At 38.0% G+C, this 17,981-nt stretch overlaps 1 protein-coding gene across 1 annotated transcript in view; it reads left to right on the top strand.

The window, feature by feature from the left end:
• The window catches only part of LOC142850693 (uncharacterized), a 40,709-nt gene extending 23,201 nt beyond the window's left edge, over nt 1-17,508 (top strand). The window contains 6 exon segments of the mRNA XM_075974612.1: nt 13,113-13,239; nt 13,431-13,491; nt 15,010-15,299; nt 15,369-16,296; nt 16,549-17,123; nt 17,285-17,508. Coding sequence (XP_075830727.1) covers nt 13,113-13,239; nt 13,431-13,491; nt 15,010-15,299; nt 15,369-16,296; nt 16,549-17,123; nt 17,285-17,493 — 2,190 coding nt within the window. The 3' untranslated portion in view covers nt 17,494-17,508.
• The last annotated feature ends 473 nt before the right edge of the window (nt 17,509-17,981 follow it).

Genomic DNA, 17,981 nt, shown 5'->3' with positions numbered 1-17,981 from the left:
AGATGCTTTCTTTTTTCCATTATATACTTTTAGCTTCTTTATTGAAAATCAGGTATTCATAGGTCCCTGAGCATTCCTTGGTTTAGTAAGTTTCTGTGGAGAAACAGTTTTAGTTTTCTTTTCTTGATCTTAGAGGCTTACCTTTTCTCATTTCTTGACCTATCTGTGTTTTTTAGTTCTTCATGTTTAATATGGTTAATATATTGATTTTGTGTTTAAAAAAATCTTCTTCTCATATATTGTCATCTCCACCTTAATTAGCTTCAGCTGTCAACATGATGTAGATTAGAGTCATATTGAGAGAACATCAGTTGAGGCTTTGCCCAGATCAAAATAGCTACTAACTATGGGAAAATTATGTTGATTGATGATTCATGTGGGAAGGCTCTTCTCTTCCACTCATGGTTTCAATACCCTAAGAATGTGGGACTGAGAGGGTTAAGAAGGCTAGCTGAACAAGAAAGAGTGACTAAGCAAGAGCAAAAACCAGTAAACATTTTTCCTTATTGTCTCTTGCCTTCATTTTGTAACTTGAATTTCTATCCTAAGCTTCCACAGTTGTGGGTTGTGATCTGGAAATATCAGTCAAAGAAACCTGTTTATTACCTCACATGCTTTTTTTTAGAGAATTTAATCACAGCAAGAAATGAATAAATTAGGCCAAAATGTGGTACACCAAAAGTGATTTTGTTGCTGGGTAGAATGTGGGAATGTTGTCTTTTGGAGGATTGTGGAGGATATTAGAACTTTAGGTGGCAAAAGGCATAGAAAACTGTACAGAGCTTAATTAACTATTCCTGTAGGACTAGGAATATGGGGGTGTTGAAAGTAATGCACACAGGGGAGCTTGAGTTCATTGGATTTCAGTGGGAAATAGACTTCATGAAAAATATATCTATGGGTCATTTGTATAATATTTTCTTCCCAAATCATTCCAATTTTCTCCATTCCCTGAGAAGTTGAGTAAGGCAAACTTAAAAAGTAGTTGGGAGATTTCTTAGACAAAGCATTGCTTCTGTTGGGTATTTATTACTGATGATTTATTTAGGTCTACAGTGGAAAAAAAATGAGTGATGTGGATAGAAACAAAAAGTCAGTTTTGTGGAGAAAAACAACACTAGGAAGATTCAAATGGCAGTCCTGTCGTGAAAAAGAGGACAACATTTCAAGAAGTTTAGAACCATTAAAGAGAAGGCCCTTCTTATTATTTGAAGCCTAGGAAGGTAACTTAGGGAAAGATTTCATCTATCTAAGTCTTCAATTTCTCAAAGGAATAGGCAACCTGATTCCTAATCTGAGAAAGCAACTTCATGCAGAAGCTGCTGGAACTCTGAACCAAGCATAGTAGCATCCATAACAACTTAGAAGCCAAATTGTGTGTGTTGTGGAGGGACCCATGTTGTATTGTTTCTGGAAAAAAGAAAGAAGCAAAATTTATAGGTCATAAATTCTTCCTCTTTAGTTTCAGCTGAACATGGTTTTGTCCATCTGTGTTTGGCAGAGTCAGAAACCCACTGAGGAGACTGTGAAACTTTATTGCATGAAGCTGTGAAGATGAAGACAGAGTTGTATTTTTAGATGATAGGATGTTGTAATACCCAAGCTATGAGATATCTGCCATGGAGAACTACATATAGGAGGTAGATATATACATATATATAATAAATATATAAGGATATATGTATATAATTTTTCATGAATAGTGCTATCTAAGCTCTTCGAAAATGAGTCCCTACCTGTCTGAGGCACAGCTAAATGATTTGTTGTTTGCCCTACTGAGTTTTAGTGTTACCATGAACCAATCTTCCCTCACTGTGTCCACATTTCTCTCTCTCTCTTTTCAAAATTTATTCTTCTTGTAAACACAGGCTGCTTATTCATTTCCCAGGCACCCAGACCTGAATAATCACACAGAAACTATATTAATTACAGCACTGTTTGGCCTACTAGCTCAGGCTTTTTATTAATTTGCTCTTTCATTTTAACCCAGTTCTATTAATCTCTGTGTCACCACGAGGCTGTGGGTTCTGGGGCGTCTTTCTGCTTTGGCAGCTACATGGCCTCTCTTATATTCTGCCTACTCTATATATCTCTTCCAACCTGGCTATATTCTTCCTTGCCAAAGCAGCTTTATTCATTAACCAATAAAAGCAACACTTATACAGAAGGACATCACACATCACTTTTCTTATAATATATCCCAACTGCAGTTTTTCTGTTCTCCATTTCTCTCAGTCCTCTCCACTACTCCCTTCTCCACCAGATCCACTCAGTCTTCATTTCCTTTCAGAATAGAGCAGACACACAAGAGATATCAATAAAGCCATACATAGCAAATTGAAATTAGACTAGGCACATATCAAAGACTGCATGGGTCAATCTAGTAGGAGAAAAAGGGTTCCAAGAGCAGGCAAAAGAGTCAGAGACATTCCCCACTCCCACTGTTAGGAGTTGCACAAAAATAGCAAGCTACAAATGATAACATATATATAGAGGAATTGGGGCAAACTCCTATAGGCTCCATGATTGCTATTTCAGCCTCTGTGAGCTCCTAAGAGCCCTGCTTAGTTGATTCTGTGGCCTGTGTTCTCCTGTGTCATTTTAGTTAGAAAAAATTATGACTATGAATTTTTTTGAAATTTTTTTCTGTGTTTTTGGGGTGAGATTGTTCTCCATTTCCTGTTATTATTAGGGTTGGTATTTTTCTAGTGTTTCAGATTTCCTGGATGTTATGTTTCAGGAAATTTTTGGTTTAACATTTTCTTTGGTCAATATGTCCATTTCTTTGATCATGCCTTTAAAGTCTGAAATTCTCTGTTCAATGTCTTGTATTCTTTTAGTGAAGCATGCCTCTGTACGTCTTATTAGATTACTTAGATTTTCATTTTCATAATTACTTCAGTTCATATTTTTTAATTGCTCCTATTTCTATTTTAAGGTCTTGAACAGCTTCATTTCTGTCAACTGTTTCTTCATTTACTTTTTGGTTTTCTTTAAAGGATATATTAGTTTTCTCCAATACTTCATTTATCCTTTCTCTACTTTTTTAAAAAAGGGATTCATTTACTTCTTTAAGGACTTCTGTCATCTTCATAAAGTTGGTCTTAACTTAATTGTGCTTCAACTCTATTGGAATATTCAGAGCTTGCAGCAGTAGGATACCTGGAATCTGGTAGTGACTTATTGCTCTGGCTGTTGTTGATTGTGTTTTTAGTTGGTGTCCAAGTATCTGGGTATTAGGAATTTGTGGATCTAGGTACTCATCTCTCAGTTTGTCTTTGTTGCATGGGTGTTATTTTGCTTGATTTCTATTTGCTTTCTAATTTTCTGCTTTATGTGGCCTATGGTTGAGCAGGTGCTCTCATCCCAAGTTAGAGCTGGAAATCTTACAAATGGTGTCCACCCATGTTTGGGCATGAAAGGAGAGGAGACCATAGGGAATTTGGAGATAGCGTTGATGGGGACTGAGAGACTGAGGAAGGTCAGTTGGAAGGTGGCCTACATAGACTTCTTGCAGATAGTTGAAGTTGAAGGCTACAACACAGAGAAGAGGAGGGAAGTGGGGTTGGGTATAGTGTTGTGGGATTATCAAAAGAATGGAGGAGGTGCACAGACAAGAAACCCATGTGAATTTCTGGTGACTCCCATAGGTTCTGGTCCAGCAGAGAGTCTTTACCTCTGTTTTCCTATCTTTTTTTTTTTTTGGCTGATGTGGCCTGCACTTGAGCAGAGGCTATGCATCTGATATAGGGGTAGGTACATGGTTTTGGTAGTAGCAGCTGTAGGGTTGCTGAAAGATCATGTCTGTGGGAATGTAGGGAGTGTGGAAATTTCATGGGTTTGTGGTCTGCCTATCTGTTCTCACTGGTGTGACATACACATGAGTCTGCCTAAGATGGGAGGTGTAACACAGTCATATTTCTGTTTTTATGAATGGGAATATGCCCTGTGCCATTATATGTTGTAAATCTTTATTTTTTTATTTTACAACATGTGACAGTCAAGAGATTGTCTAAAATGTCAGAAGAGACTTTGGACATTTGTGATGTTTGGGCTGCTACAGATTATAAGGATCATTGAACTTACACTAAATGCATTTTATTTTTATTTGTATTTATTCTTCTCTCATTCTATATATCCTGATTCAATTCTCACCCTCCTCTACTCATTCCAGTTCCTCCTCCACCAAATCCCATTGTCCCAGCTCCACTGCTTCCTTTTCCCTTCAAAAAAAAAAAAGAGCAGACCTCCCAGGGAAATCAACCAAATAAATCATACCAAGATGCAATAAGACTAGGCCCAGACTCTTATTTCAAGGCTAGACAAGGCAATGCAATAGGAAAAGGGTCCTAAGAACAGACAAAAGAGTCAGAGATGCCATGACTCCTACAGTTAGGAGTTTCACAAACACCCCAAGCTAAACAACCATAGCATGTATGCAGAGGACCTGGCACAGAGCCATGAAGACTCTGTGATTGCTACATCAGTTTTCTTTGAGCCACTATATGCCCTACTTAGTTGATTGTGTGGGCCATGTTCTCCTGATTTCCTCAACCACTGAATGCTACAATCCTCACTCCTTCCTTCTACAAGATCCCTACAGCTCAAGCTTATGTTTGGGTAAGGATCTCTAATGGGCTTCCATCAGCCCCTGGAAGAAGCCTCTTTAATAACAAGTAGGCCAGGTGTCAACCTATGATTATAGCAAGAAATAGTTAAGAATCATTTTATTGATATCTTTTCTTGGTCAGCTGTTATTTGGTTCTACCCCTGTTCTCTGAGCCATTCAAGTTCTGGTTCCTGGCCATCTAGGCAGTGTCAATTATGGGTTTCCTCTCACAGTATGAGCTTCAAGTTAGACCAGTCATTTATTGGCCATTAAGAAATCTCAGAGTCACCAGTGCCCCAGCATATCTTGCAGGTGGTACAAGTGGGTTGAATATTTTGTGGCTGGCTTGGTGTCCCAGTCCCACTGGGAGCTTTATGTGGTTACAGAAGATGGCTAGTTCAACCTCCATATGCTTGATTACTAGGAACAGTCACTAGGGTCACTTTTATAGTTTCCAGAATGTTTTCACTACAGTTTCCACATCCCCTGTTAAAAGCTTCTCTATTCCCATCATCTTTCCCTGTTTTCTCCCCATCTGTCCCTTCCTCGCTCACCTGATCCTTCCTCTTCCCATCCCCCCTGCCTCCAGTATACCCACAAGATCTGTTCTATTTCTGCCTACCAGGGAGATCCATGCATCTCCCCTAGAGCTGTTGTTACTTAGCCTGTCTGTGTCTATGGATTGTACTGTGATTAACTGTGATTACTGTGATTATACTTTACTTAACTGCTAATATCCACCTATAAGTGAGTAAATATCATGTTTTCCCATGTGATTATGGGCTTCCTCACCTAGGATATTAAAGAATTCAAGAAACTCGACAAGAACAAAGCAAATAATCCAACTATAATGGGAAACACCTCTAAACAGAATTCTCAGTAGAAGAATCTAAAGTGACTGAGAAACACTTGAAGACATGTTCAACATCTTTAGCCATCAGGAAAATGAATATCAAAACAACTTTGAGATTTTATCTTACACCTGTTAGATTTGTTAAGTTCCATAAATCAAGGGGCAGCTAATGCTGGCAAGGACGTGTAGCAAGGGGATTCATTGTACAAGTGCAAACTTGTACAGCCAAGGTGGAAATCAACATGCAGTCCTCAGAAAGCTGTGAGTCAATTCACCTTAAGACCCAGCTATACCACTCTTGGACATATATCCAAAAGATCCTACCACAAGGACATTTGCTCAACTGTGTTCAGAGTGGCGTGGTTCATAAAAGACAGACTGCTGTATCTGGGAGAGATTGTGTTGATGATTGACGTGGGAAGGATCCTCCAATGAGGGTGGCAATATCCCTAAGAAAGTGGGTTTGGGCTACAAAAGGGAGCTATCTTAGCATGAATGAAAGAGAGACTAGGCAAGAGAGAAAGTCAGGAAAAAATCTTTGTCCATGGATTTTTGCATTCAACTATTAACTTGATTTTCTATCCTAAGCTCTGAAAATGATGAAGTCAGATTACCCCACTCATTGTCTGAGCTGGTTTTGGTTAGAGGATTTAATCAGAGCAACATAAATGCAAGTTAGGACAAAGAAATGGAAAACCAAAAGTAATATTGTTGCTAGGCAGAACCTGGGAATGATGCCTCTTGAAAGAGTGTAGAAGATATCTAGACTTTCGGTGGTGAAAAAAATATAGAAAGTAGTACACAGAACTAAATTGGCTGTTCTTATAGGACCAGGAAGACAGAAATGTTAAGAAGAATGCCAGAAAGTAGAGACTGAGATCATAGGATTTCAGTTGGAAATTATAGACTCCATAACAGATTAAGTTAGAGGTCATTTGTGTGATATTTTGGCTCCAAAATCTTTCTATTACCTGGAAATTTAGTAAAGCACAATTTAAAAAAATGGGCTGATTCCTTAAATGAAATATTGGATCTGTTGGATGGTTATTACTGATGATTCATTCAGGTCTACAGTAAAAAGAAAACACGTGGGGCTGAAATAAATGAAAATGAAAAGGTAGTTTCAGGTGGCAACCAATTACTGAAAGAAGCAGGGATTTTCAAGGAGTTTATTACTATTATAGATAGGCCCTTGCCATGGAATGGAAGTCTAGCAAGGTGCTCCAGGAGTAAGACTCCATCCACATAAACCTTCAATTTATGTAAGGAGTAAGCAAAGTGATTCCTAATCCCAGGAAGCAATTTCATACAAAATCTGCTACACCTGTGGTCCAAGTGTGTTAGTGTCTGTCAATTAAGAAGTTAAGCTTTTCAGGATCACTCATCATGTGCTGGTCCTGGAAACAAGAAAGAGTCAAAATTTAGGGTACTGGGTTTTTAGTTTGTGGTTACAATTCAGCATTGTTACTGGCATCCATGTTTGGCAGAGACAGAAACCCAGTGAAGAGATTGTGAGAGTTCATACCATGAAGCTATGAGGACAAAACCTGTTGTTGTTGTTTTTACTCTTTTGGAGGTCTGCCACCCAGCTCTCAAAAAGTGGCATACACTGAGGCTTATTTTTATTATAAATTTCTGGTCTTAGGTTGTCTTATTTCTAGCCAGCATTTCTAAACTAATTGTCCCATCTACCTTTTGCCTCTGGGTTTTTTTCTTTCTCTATTCTGTATAAATTTTATTTACTTCTTATTCTGTGGCTTGCTGTGCATCTGAGTCGCTGGCCCATGCTTTTCTCCCCTTTTCTTGGTCATCCGTCCTTTTTTTCCTCCAAGATTTCTCCTCCTGTTTATTCTTTCTGCTTGCCAGCCCTTCTTATACTTTTCTACCAAGCTACTGACTGTTCATTAGGCCAAATAGGTATTTTAGACCAGCCCAGTATCATAGCTTCACAGAATTACACACATACAACATAAAAGAATTCAACACATATTTGTATCATTGAAACAATTGTTTCACAACATAAACAAATATAACACATCTTACAATAATATTCCACAACAGCCAGGGTTGTATTTTGATACAGCCTAGGTTGCATTTTGATACCACAAGATATTGAGATGCCTAAACTATAAAACATCTTCTGTGGAGAACTAGCTGAATATAGGGAGTGAAATTAACCACAGAGATATATGAAAAGATGCAGGGCTGGGTGGTAGTGGTGCATGCCTTTAATCCCAGCACTCGGGAGGCAGAGCAGGTAGATCTCTATGAGTTCGAGGCCAGCCTGGTCTACAAGAGCTAGTTCCAGGACAGGCTCTAAAGCTACAGGAAAACCCTGTCTCAAAAAAAAAAAAAAAAACAAAAAAAAAAAGAAAAATAGATGCAGGGATAGGGCCATCTAAGCCCTTTGAAACTGAAGCCTTGTGTATCCGAGACAGAACTACAGGATTTGATATTTGTCCTGCTGTGCTTCAGTCTTGCCTTGGTTCAATCTTCTCTCACTATGTCTCCATTTCTCTATTTTGGAATGTAAATAGTATTCTATATTCTATACCATTGTATGTTGGAAAGATGTAACTTGTTTTCTGATTTTTACAAGATGTTATTTGCTGTGGGACACTGGTCTTGTACCTTGCAAAGATTTGTCACTTGTATTAGTTTAATAAAATGCTGATTACCAGTAACCAGGCAGGAAGGATATGTGGGGTGATGAGAACAGGTGAATTTTGGGAAGAGGAAAGGCTAAGTCTGCAGTCATCACCCAGACATAGAGGAAACAAGATGAGAATGCCTCACTGATAAAAGGTACCAAACCATGTGGCTAACACAGACAAAAATTATGTACTAATGTAAGATGTGAGAATTAGTTAATAAAAAGCCTGAGCTAATAGGCTAACCAGTTTATAATTAATGTAGACCTCTGTGTGTTTCTTTGGGATTGAATGACTGAGACCAGGTAGGACAGAAACCTCTGTCCACAAGTCACTGTCAAGTGATTGTTTTGAGCATCAGAAGAGACTTTTAACATTTGAAAAGTGTAGGGGCTATTGCAGACTATGAGTATCATTGAAATGACTAAATTAATTTTCTTCTTGGATGACCATAAGCCTCTAGTGACCCAGGTTAGAATTTAATTGATTGAATGAAAACCTCCCAGATAAGATGATGTATTTTAACATGTGCCTCTTCTTGGTAACTTTCATTTGATTGCTTGTGAAATTATTAGTAGGAGGAGCCTCTCTGGATGGAATCTTTCATTGGGGCTGTGATATGATGTAGTAAAGAGGGCTACTTGTTTGTTCCCAGCTGCTCAGCCCTGAAATAATCACACAGAAACTGTATTAATTAAATCACTGCCTGGCCTTTTAGCTTTAGCTTCTTATTTAAGGCTAACTGTTACATTTTAATTTAACCCATTTCTATTAATCTGTATAACACTATGTGGCTGTGGTTTACCAGCTAAAGTTCCCAGAATCTGTCTCTGGCAAGGCTACATAACTTCTTTCTGACTCTGCATTCTTCCTCCCAGCATTCTGTTTAGTTACCCCCCCCCCCCACCTAAGTTCTGCCCTATAGCTCTGCTATAGGTCCAAAACAGTTCCCTTATTAAACAATGATAATCACAGCATAGAGAGAGGAATTCCATATCACCTCCCAATTCTTCAACTCCATCAGAGACTCCAGAAGGATATAATATTACCTAGGTAAACAGGAAGTATATTGTAAGCAACTTCCAAAACTCTAGAAATGACAAAGACATCTTGTTGCCTGTACAGTCACCCAAAGTTCTTCTGTGTTGTTGGGGGCATCCAATCTTCAGCTCACGGGTCCATACTATCAAGCAGACTTTTCCATAAAGTAGGAAATTTGAAGAACTGTTCTGCCTTGCAATGGAAAAGTCCATCAGTTGCCTTCTTCTGTGTCCTGCAGAATGTCTAGCAGATGCTTTCATGAATCAGGAACCCTGTGAGTCCTGCATGTCTAGTTCATCAAGCAGTCCAGCCTAGAGCAGTTTCTTGCCCAAATGGCTAACAAACTCCATAAGGAGCCTCTTCAATGCTGATTATCCTCTTGAAGTAGATTGGTGCTGCCAGGAGCAGATGTGTCTCATTGTCATGAAAAGTCTTAAGCTCTTAAAACATTTTAAAGGTCATATTGTGAAAGTCTCTGAAAGATTTGAAGAATCCCTATCTATCTGAAATACATTTCTATACATCGAGAAAATCTAACTAACATGCTACTAACTATTACTATTATAGATGACTCTCTATTTACCTATATTTTAATTATACATTACATTTTTAAATGAGCTAGACAAATACAATGCCTTAATCAAGAGCAGAAATGCATATAATAAAATTGACCTTAAATTAGTATCAATAAACCAAGATCCATACCAATGCAAATATCTATAGCATATTCCCTTTTAAATGTAAACAAACATTTATGAACAGTATTTGGGAATATGGGCATAGTTCTCTTCAAACTGCTTCCTGCTCTTTATTTGGTGAAGTAATTTTTTGGGTGTGTTCATAGTGACCTTTTGGGCAGTCTTGCTTCATCAAACCACATTAGTCTGGAGGGATTCCACAGGTTCTCATCCTTTGTGGGAAAAAAAAGGGAGAACCTCTTTTGCAAAGCAACAAATCCTTAGACCCAAATTCTGAAGACATGATACCTTTAAAATATACATGTTGGTTACTTAGCTCCTTTACAGCCAAAAAAATTAAAGAAAACACAATAATATACATAATCCAGAGACTCTGTATATAGTCCATGTTTATGTGGCTTATTATTTTATTCTATTACTTTTTAATATTTATTTTATTATCTTTACTCCTTTAATTTATGATTGTCTATACTCTGTTTCTTTAAAGACTTTGTTTCATTTTTATAAACCATTTACTTCTTTTTATAACTTTCTATATTTTTCTTCTCTCTCCCAAGCCTATGTACATTTTTTAAACACACCATGTCTCATTTAGAGGTCTTTTATGTATGAATCTGTCCTATTGTGTGTCTGTAATTCTTTACTGTTTAGGAGCGCTTCTTAAAATGCTAAGCACTTTGGAACTTAAGCTGTGCCATTGGTAGAGCAAATACGGCCTGCCTGCTTGCTCCATCCAGTCAACATGGCAGAGGCATGCTTGCTGCCTCTGAGAGCCATGTACATTGCCCCATTTTCAGGCATATAGGGGATCTAAGTTGCCAGTAGCAATCTGCTCACAGATCCCATAGCTGGTCCTCCAGAAAGTCAGAGTTCACGGTGGCAGCACAGTCCAGAAAGCCGGCATTTCAAAATGGTGCAGGTTTTTTTTCTGCTATCTCTGAATCAGAAAAAACTCTCTTAAAGGAACCGCAGCATGTCACCAGTAAGCAAACCCCATTTGGGGAAATAAATGTGGCTAAACTTTATTTATTTAGTGTCTAGAATTCTTTTCCAAGCTCTCTAAGATTTTAAGTGGATTTTAGTTGGCCACACAAGCACCAGTTTGTTGTGGGAAGCCACTTGTTAGTTCCCAGCTGCTCAGCCCTGAAACAATCACACAGAAACTGTATTAATAAATCACTGCTTTGCCCATTAGCTCTAGCTTCTTACTGGCTAACAGTTACATATTAATTTAACCAATTTCTATTAATCTGTATATTGCTATGTGACTGTGGCTTACGTAAAATTCTCAGCATCTGTCTCTGGAGGGGCTCCATGACTTCTCTCTGACTCCACCTTCTTTCTCCTAGCATTCAGTTTAGTTTTCCCCACCTAGCTAAGTTCTTTCCCATAGCTCTGCTTAAGCCCAAAGCAGTTCCTGTATTAACCAATGATAATCACAGCATACAGAAGAGAATCCCACAATATGAGTTTCTGTAGCCTCAACCCATTTCCTGTTCTTTGTGTCTACCATGTTGTGGTTGAAACTAATCAGTCAGCTTTCTTCTTTTGCTGTCATAACTTCCCCACCATCATAAATTCTAACACTAAATCACACAAGATCAGTAGAATTAGCTGCTATTTGGTGCCTAGGTGGTTTAATAGCCCACTGTTTTCATTTTTGTTTGTTTATTTTTAGAGACAAGGTTTGTCTTTGTAGCCCTAGCTGTCCTGAAACTAGCTCTATATACCAGGCTGGCTTCAAACTCAGAGATCTTTTGACTCTGACTCCCAAGTGCTGGGATTAAAAGTGGGCCAGCATTCATGGCTTTTGTTTTAATATTGTTGTATGATGGTTCCTGTCAAGCATATGCTATTGTACTGAGCTTCACCCATATCTTGAATTTTAAAATTTGTCAGAAGGTTTCATTATGTTTCCCAGAATGGCATGTATTCATGACATTAATACTGCCTGTGCCTTCTGAGTCATTGGATTGCAGGTGCATAAACTTCTTCCTGCCTGTTTTGTTTGTTTTAAATTTTTATTTTAAAAAGAATATTTTTGTAGTAGGAGGAGGGTGGCCCTTTGTTCCCTTCTTGGTGACGAAGATGGGATTGCTTGTCGTCCTGGCTAGCTTACACCCAAAATAATCACACAGAAGCTGTATTAATTTAAACACTACCTGGTTCATTATCTGTAGCCTCTTATTGGCTAACTCTCATATATTGATTTAACCCATTTCTAGTAATCTGGATATCACCACAAGGTTGTGGCTTACCGGGAAAGATGCAGCATGTCTGATATTGGCACCTCCATGGTGGTTCTCTATGACTCTGCCTTCTTCCTTCCAGAATTCAATCCTGTTTACTCTGTCTACCTCTACGTATTTTACCTGTATGCATGGATATGCACCATGTGAGTACCTGGTCTTTACATTGATCAAAAGATGGTATTAGAAACCCTATGCTGGGAACAGTGGATAGTTATGATCCCCCATGTAAGTCCTTGAGCCCACCTGTATGCAAGACCAGGAGGACTATTTACTGTTGATCTATCTTTCCTGCTCTGTGTTGATTATTTATAATCAGCATATTAATTGCTATTGTTTTCATTTGTCAATTTGTAACTTTAAACACACAGTGCTTTTAGTAAAATCTTATTTACATTGCAGTTAAAATTGGGACACTTCAGGTTTCTGGTAGATGAATAAAGAGTTCAAGTGAATGCATAACTCTTTGTAGAAACTTCAGCAAAACCCTATGAGTTATTTCTTTTATATTTGTTTGATATTTTTCATGTGAAACAGATATTTAATATGTATTTCTTGCTGTCCTAGAAGTGATTGCATAGACTAGGCTGGTATTCAACTCAGAGGAAGATAGATATACATGCCTCTGCCTTCTGAGTACAAGGATTAGAGGTATGATTCAATACATCTGGCTTTTTCATCTTATTTTTCTTTTTGTAGGTAGGAATTAATCTTTCATACAGTTTCTCTTATCTGTACTCTGTACTCTTGATCTGTTTATATATCTTTCATTGTTGGTTAGTAGGCATTTCTCTTGTAAGGTGATATCCCATTCAAAGGGTCAGAAATGACAGAGGTGAGCCTCCTATTCATTTTGCTTCTAAAGTGACTTGGTGATTAAATTATGATGTCTGTGTCATGGAATAAGTATGGGGAGCACCATAATTATATGACTATACTGTCAAAGAAGTATACCTTTACAGTGTTGTCAGAATCATGCTTTTGGTTGTACACATGTATGGCATATTTTAGAATACAGTGACCTATGATGATGTGCATGTCGACTTCAATTGGGAAGAATGGACTTTGCTGGATCCTTCGCAGAAGAATCTCTACAAAGATGTGATGGTGGAGACCTACAGAAACCTCACTACTATAGGTAGGGCTGAATTGTCTTTCATGTTTCAAATAAGGGGACAACTATTCATTGGTTAATGGTGCTCTTTTGTAATATGATTGAGAAAGAAGAATGGGGTAAACAAATCAGGCATGGTTGTAAGGTTTGCTACAAATAGTAGCTACATTTTTTTTTACAATTTTTAATATATAATGTCTGGCACTATATTTTAGGATACAGTTGGGAAGACCATAATGTTGAAGAACATTGTCAAAGTTCTAGAAGACATGAAAGGTAATTTTCATTTATAAATATACAAATATACCTCTGAAGAATTGTAATACATCCTATATGTTTTAAACAAAAGCAGCAGTGTATATAATAACATGCATTGATAATTATTAAATTCTCACAAAATCATATACCTTAATTTCAGATAGGTGAACTGCATTTACAAGTCATTCTTTTAAGAAAGAAGTCAAGGAAACAATGTCTTAGCTTATATTACCATTTGAATCATAATACAATGAGAACTATACTGTAAAATTGTCTGTTTATTTCATATTATTCATATTATAAAAGATATACATGTTGAAAAGATGATAAGTATATCTCTAAAACTCTATTACACTAATAGTCCATAGAAAAGGTAGTTTAACCCATATACTTGTGACTGTGTTAAGTTTAGTGAAGGGGCAGTTAGAGTCATGAATCAAGGGGCAGCTGTTGTGGAGAGGCCTTAATTCAGATGCCACAAGTCTATGAGGACATAAAGTGTGAACTCAATGTGGAAATCTTGTATTCGTTATTCTTCCTTTACTAGGTATATCATATGTAACTCTGGATACAAGCCACATGAGCATAGGGATGTGAAAAGATATAGCATACTTCTCTCTCAGAACAAACAGAAGATATGTAGCAGTCTCCGTGTTGACTATACTTGTTGAATTTGATGTAAAAGTATACAAGTAATTAGTTTTATAGCCTCATTGTTAATATATCAACCATCTCACATTTCAGAAAAGCACCATGAGTACTAGGACTGTATAAATATTTCTGTTTGTCCTAGCTCACTTAGCAAATGTAGTATCACTCACAGTAGAGGAAACATTATGAATGCAATAAGAGTGGTAAAGCTCTGAGTTTTTTCAGTTCTCTTCAAATACACGAAAATTCTCATGTAGAAAAAAGATTCTGTGAATGTGAATCATGTATCTTCTAAGATGAAAAGCAAGCCTTAATGGGGAAAAACAAAATTGTAAACATGGTAATAAAACGTTAACATATAATTCCTCTTTAAAATAGGACTAAATTGTAAAATTAATTCATGCAGATAAAAAATTCAACAATGTATTAAATGTAGTAATGCTTTTACATGCACCATTATCATTGTAGGCATGAAAAAAGTCAAACTAGAGAGAAAACTTCTGCATATACTCAATGTATTAAAGCCATTACATGTGACAGTCATCTTCACACGCCTGAAAAAACACATACTACATTAAAACCCTATGAAGGAAATGAGTGTGGTCAAGCCTTTTCACATCACAGTCATCTTCAAATGCATAAAAAGACATACACTGGAAAGAAACCCTATGAATATAACCAGTGTGGTAAAGCCTTTGCATGTCACAGTAATCTACAAAGGCATGAAAGAAGCCATACTGGAGAGAAACATGAATGTAATCAGTGTGGTAAAGCCTTCGCACATCACCGTGATCTTCAAAGTCATGAAAGAACCCATACTGGAGAGAAACCCTATGAATGTAACTTGTGTGGTAAAGCCTTTGCATGTCACAGTAATCTACAAAGGCATGAAAGAAGCCATACTGGAGAGAGGCCCTATGAATGTAATCAGTGTGGTAAGGCTTTCACACGTCACAGTCATCTTCAAAGTCATGAACGAACCCATACTGGAGAGAAACCCTATGAATGTAATCAGTGTGGTAAAGCCTTTGCATGTCACAGTTACCTCAGAAAGCATAAAAGAACCCATACTGGAGGGAAACCCTATGAATGTAACCAGTGTGGTAAAGCCTTTGCATGTCACAGTTACCTCCGAAAGCATAAAAGAACTCATACTGGAGAGAAACCCTATGAATGTAATCAATGTTTTAAAACCTTTGCACATCATAGTACTCTTCAAACACATGAAAGAAGCCATATTGGAGAGAACCCCTATGAATGTAACCAGTGTGGTAAAGCTTTTGCATATCACAGTCATCTACAAAGGCATGAAAGAAGCCACGCTGGAGATAGGCCCTATGAATGTAACCAGTGTGGTAAAGCCTTTGCATGTCACAGTCATCTACAAAGGCATGAAAGAAGCCATACTGGAGAGAGGCCCTATGAATGTAACCAGTGTGGTAAAGCCTTTGCATGTCACAGTCATCTACAAAGGCATGAAAGAAGCCATACTGGAGAGAAACCCTATGAATGTAATCAGTGTGGTAAGGCCTTCGCACGTCACAGTGATCTTCAAAGTCATGAAAGAAGCCATACTGGAGAGAAGCCCTATGAATGTAATCAGTGTGGTAAAGGCTTTGCATGTCACAGTTACCTCAGAAAGCATAAAAGAACCCATACTGGAGGGAAACCCTATGAATGTAACCAGTGTGGTAAAGCCTTTGCATGTCACAGTTACCTCCGAAAGCATAAAAGAACTCATACTGGAGAGAAACCCTATGAATGTAATCAATGTTTTAAAACCTTTGCACATCATAGTACTCTTCAAACACATGAAAGAAGCCATATTGGAGAGAACCCCTATGAATGTAACCAGTGTGGTAAAGCTTTTACATATCACAGTCATCTACAAAGGCATGAAAGAAGCCACACTGGAGATAGGCCCTATGAATGTAACCAGTGTGGTAAAGCCTTTGCATGTCACAGTCATCTACAAAGGCATGAAAGAAGCCATACTGGAGAGAGGCCCTATGAATGTAACCAGTGTGGTAAAGCCTTTGCATGTCACAGTCATCTACAAAGGCATGAAAGAAGCCATACTGGAGAGAAACCCTATGAATGTAATCAGTGTGGTAAGGCCTTCGCACGTCACAGTGATCTTCAAAGTCATGAAAGAAGCCATACTGGAGAGAAGCCCTATGAATGTAATCAGTGTGGTAAAGGCTTTGCATGTCACAGTTACCTCAGAAAGCATAAAAGAACCCATACTGGAGGGAAACCCTATGAATGTAATCAATGTTTTAAAACCTTTGCACATCATAGTACTCTTCAAACACATGAAAGAAGCCATATTGGAGAGAACCCCTATGAATGTAACCAGTGTGGTAAAGCTTTTACATATCACAGTCATCTACAAAGGCATGAAAGAAGCCACACTGGAGATAGGCCCTATGAATGTAACCAGTGTGGTAAAGCCTTTGCATGTCACAGTCATCTACAAAGGCATGAAAGAAGCCATACGGGAGATAGGCCCTATGAATGTAACCAGTGTGGTAAAGCCTTTGCATGTCACAGTCATCTACAAAGGCATGAAAGAAGCCATACTGGAGAGAAGCCCTATGAATGTAACCAGTGTGGTAAAGCCTTTGCATGTCATAGTCATCTACAAAGGCATGAAAGAAGCCATACTGGAGAGAGGCCCTATGAATGTAATCAGTGTGGTAAGGCCTTCGCACGTCACAGTGATCTTCAAAGTCATGAAAGAAGCCATACTGGAGAGAAGCCCTATGAATGTAACCAGTGTGGTAAAGCTTTTGCATATCACAGTCATCTACAAAGGCATGAAAGAAGCCATACTGGAGAGAGGCCCTATGAATGTAATCAGTGTGGTAAGGCCTTCGCACGTCACAGTGATCTTCAAAGTCATGAAAGAAGCCATACTGGAGAGAAACCTTATGAATGTAATCAGTGTGGTAAAGCCTTTGCATGTCACAGTAACTTCCGAAAGCATAAAGGAACACATATTTGATAGAAACCCTATGAATGTAACCAGTGTGGTAAAGCCTTTGCATGTCACAGTCATCTCCAAAGGCATGAAAGAACCCATATTGGAGAGAAACATTGTGTATGTAATTAGTGTGGTAAAGGCTTTGTTTATCATAGTCATCTTCAAAGACATACTAACACATACTGGAGACAAACCCTATGAATGTAATGAGTGTGGTAAAGCCTTTGTACGTCACAGTACTCTTCAAATGCATAAAATATCACACTGGGGATAAACTCTATGAATGTAATCAGTGTGATAAAGCATTTGCATGTATGAATAATCTAAATCATGAGAAAAAATTATACTGCAGAGAAACCCTACAAATGTATTCAGTGTGGTAAAATTTGTGCTTTATATAGGAGTAAAATTTTTGTGCGCAGCAATCTTTTAAAATCTTTGCATATTACAGTAGACATTGACTACCTGAAATAAAAAAGAGGACCTCTTATTATACAGTATTTGGTCAGATCTTTAGCCAAAACATTTATAATCAGCTACACAGTGATTTGGTATTCCCCTCTGTATGCTGTGAATATATTTTGTTGCCTTTGTTTAATAAAAATAGCTGCTTTGGGTCTATGGCATGGCAGAATAGAGCAAGGCGGGAATTCCAAGCAGAGATAGAGGAGAAAAGAAAGTGGAGTCAGACTCCACGTCCTGGAATCTTACTGGTAAATCACTAGTCTTGTGGTAAAATACAAAATAATAGGAATGGGTTAATATAAGATGTCAAAGTTAGTTAATAAGAATTCTAAGCTAGCTGGGCGGAGGTGGTGCATGCCTTTAATCCCAGCACTAGGGAGGCAGAGACAGGCGGATCTCTGTGAGT

The sequence above is a fragment of the Microtus pennsylvanicus genome, chromosome 5 (assembly GCF_037038515.1).
Source record: "Microtus pennsylvanicus isolate mMicPen1 chromosome 5, mMicPen1.hap1, whole genome shotgun sequence".
Classification (NCBI taxonomy): Eukaryota; Metazoa; Chordata; class Mammalia; order Rodentia; family Cricetidae; genus Microtus; species Microtus pennsylvanicus.
The sequence above is the reverse complement of the archived record's forward strand: the minus strand, read 5'-3'. Positions and strand labels throughout refer to the sequence as shown.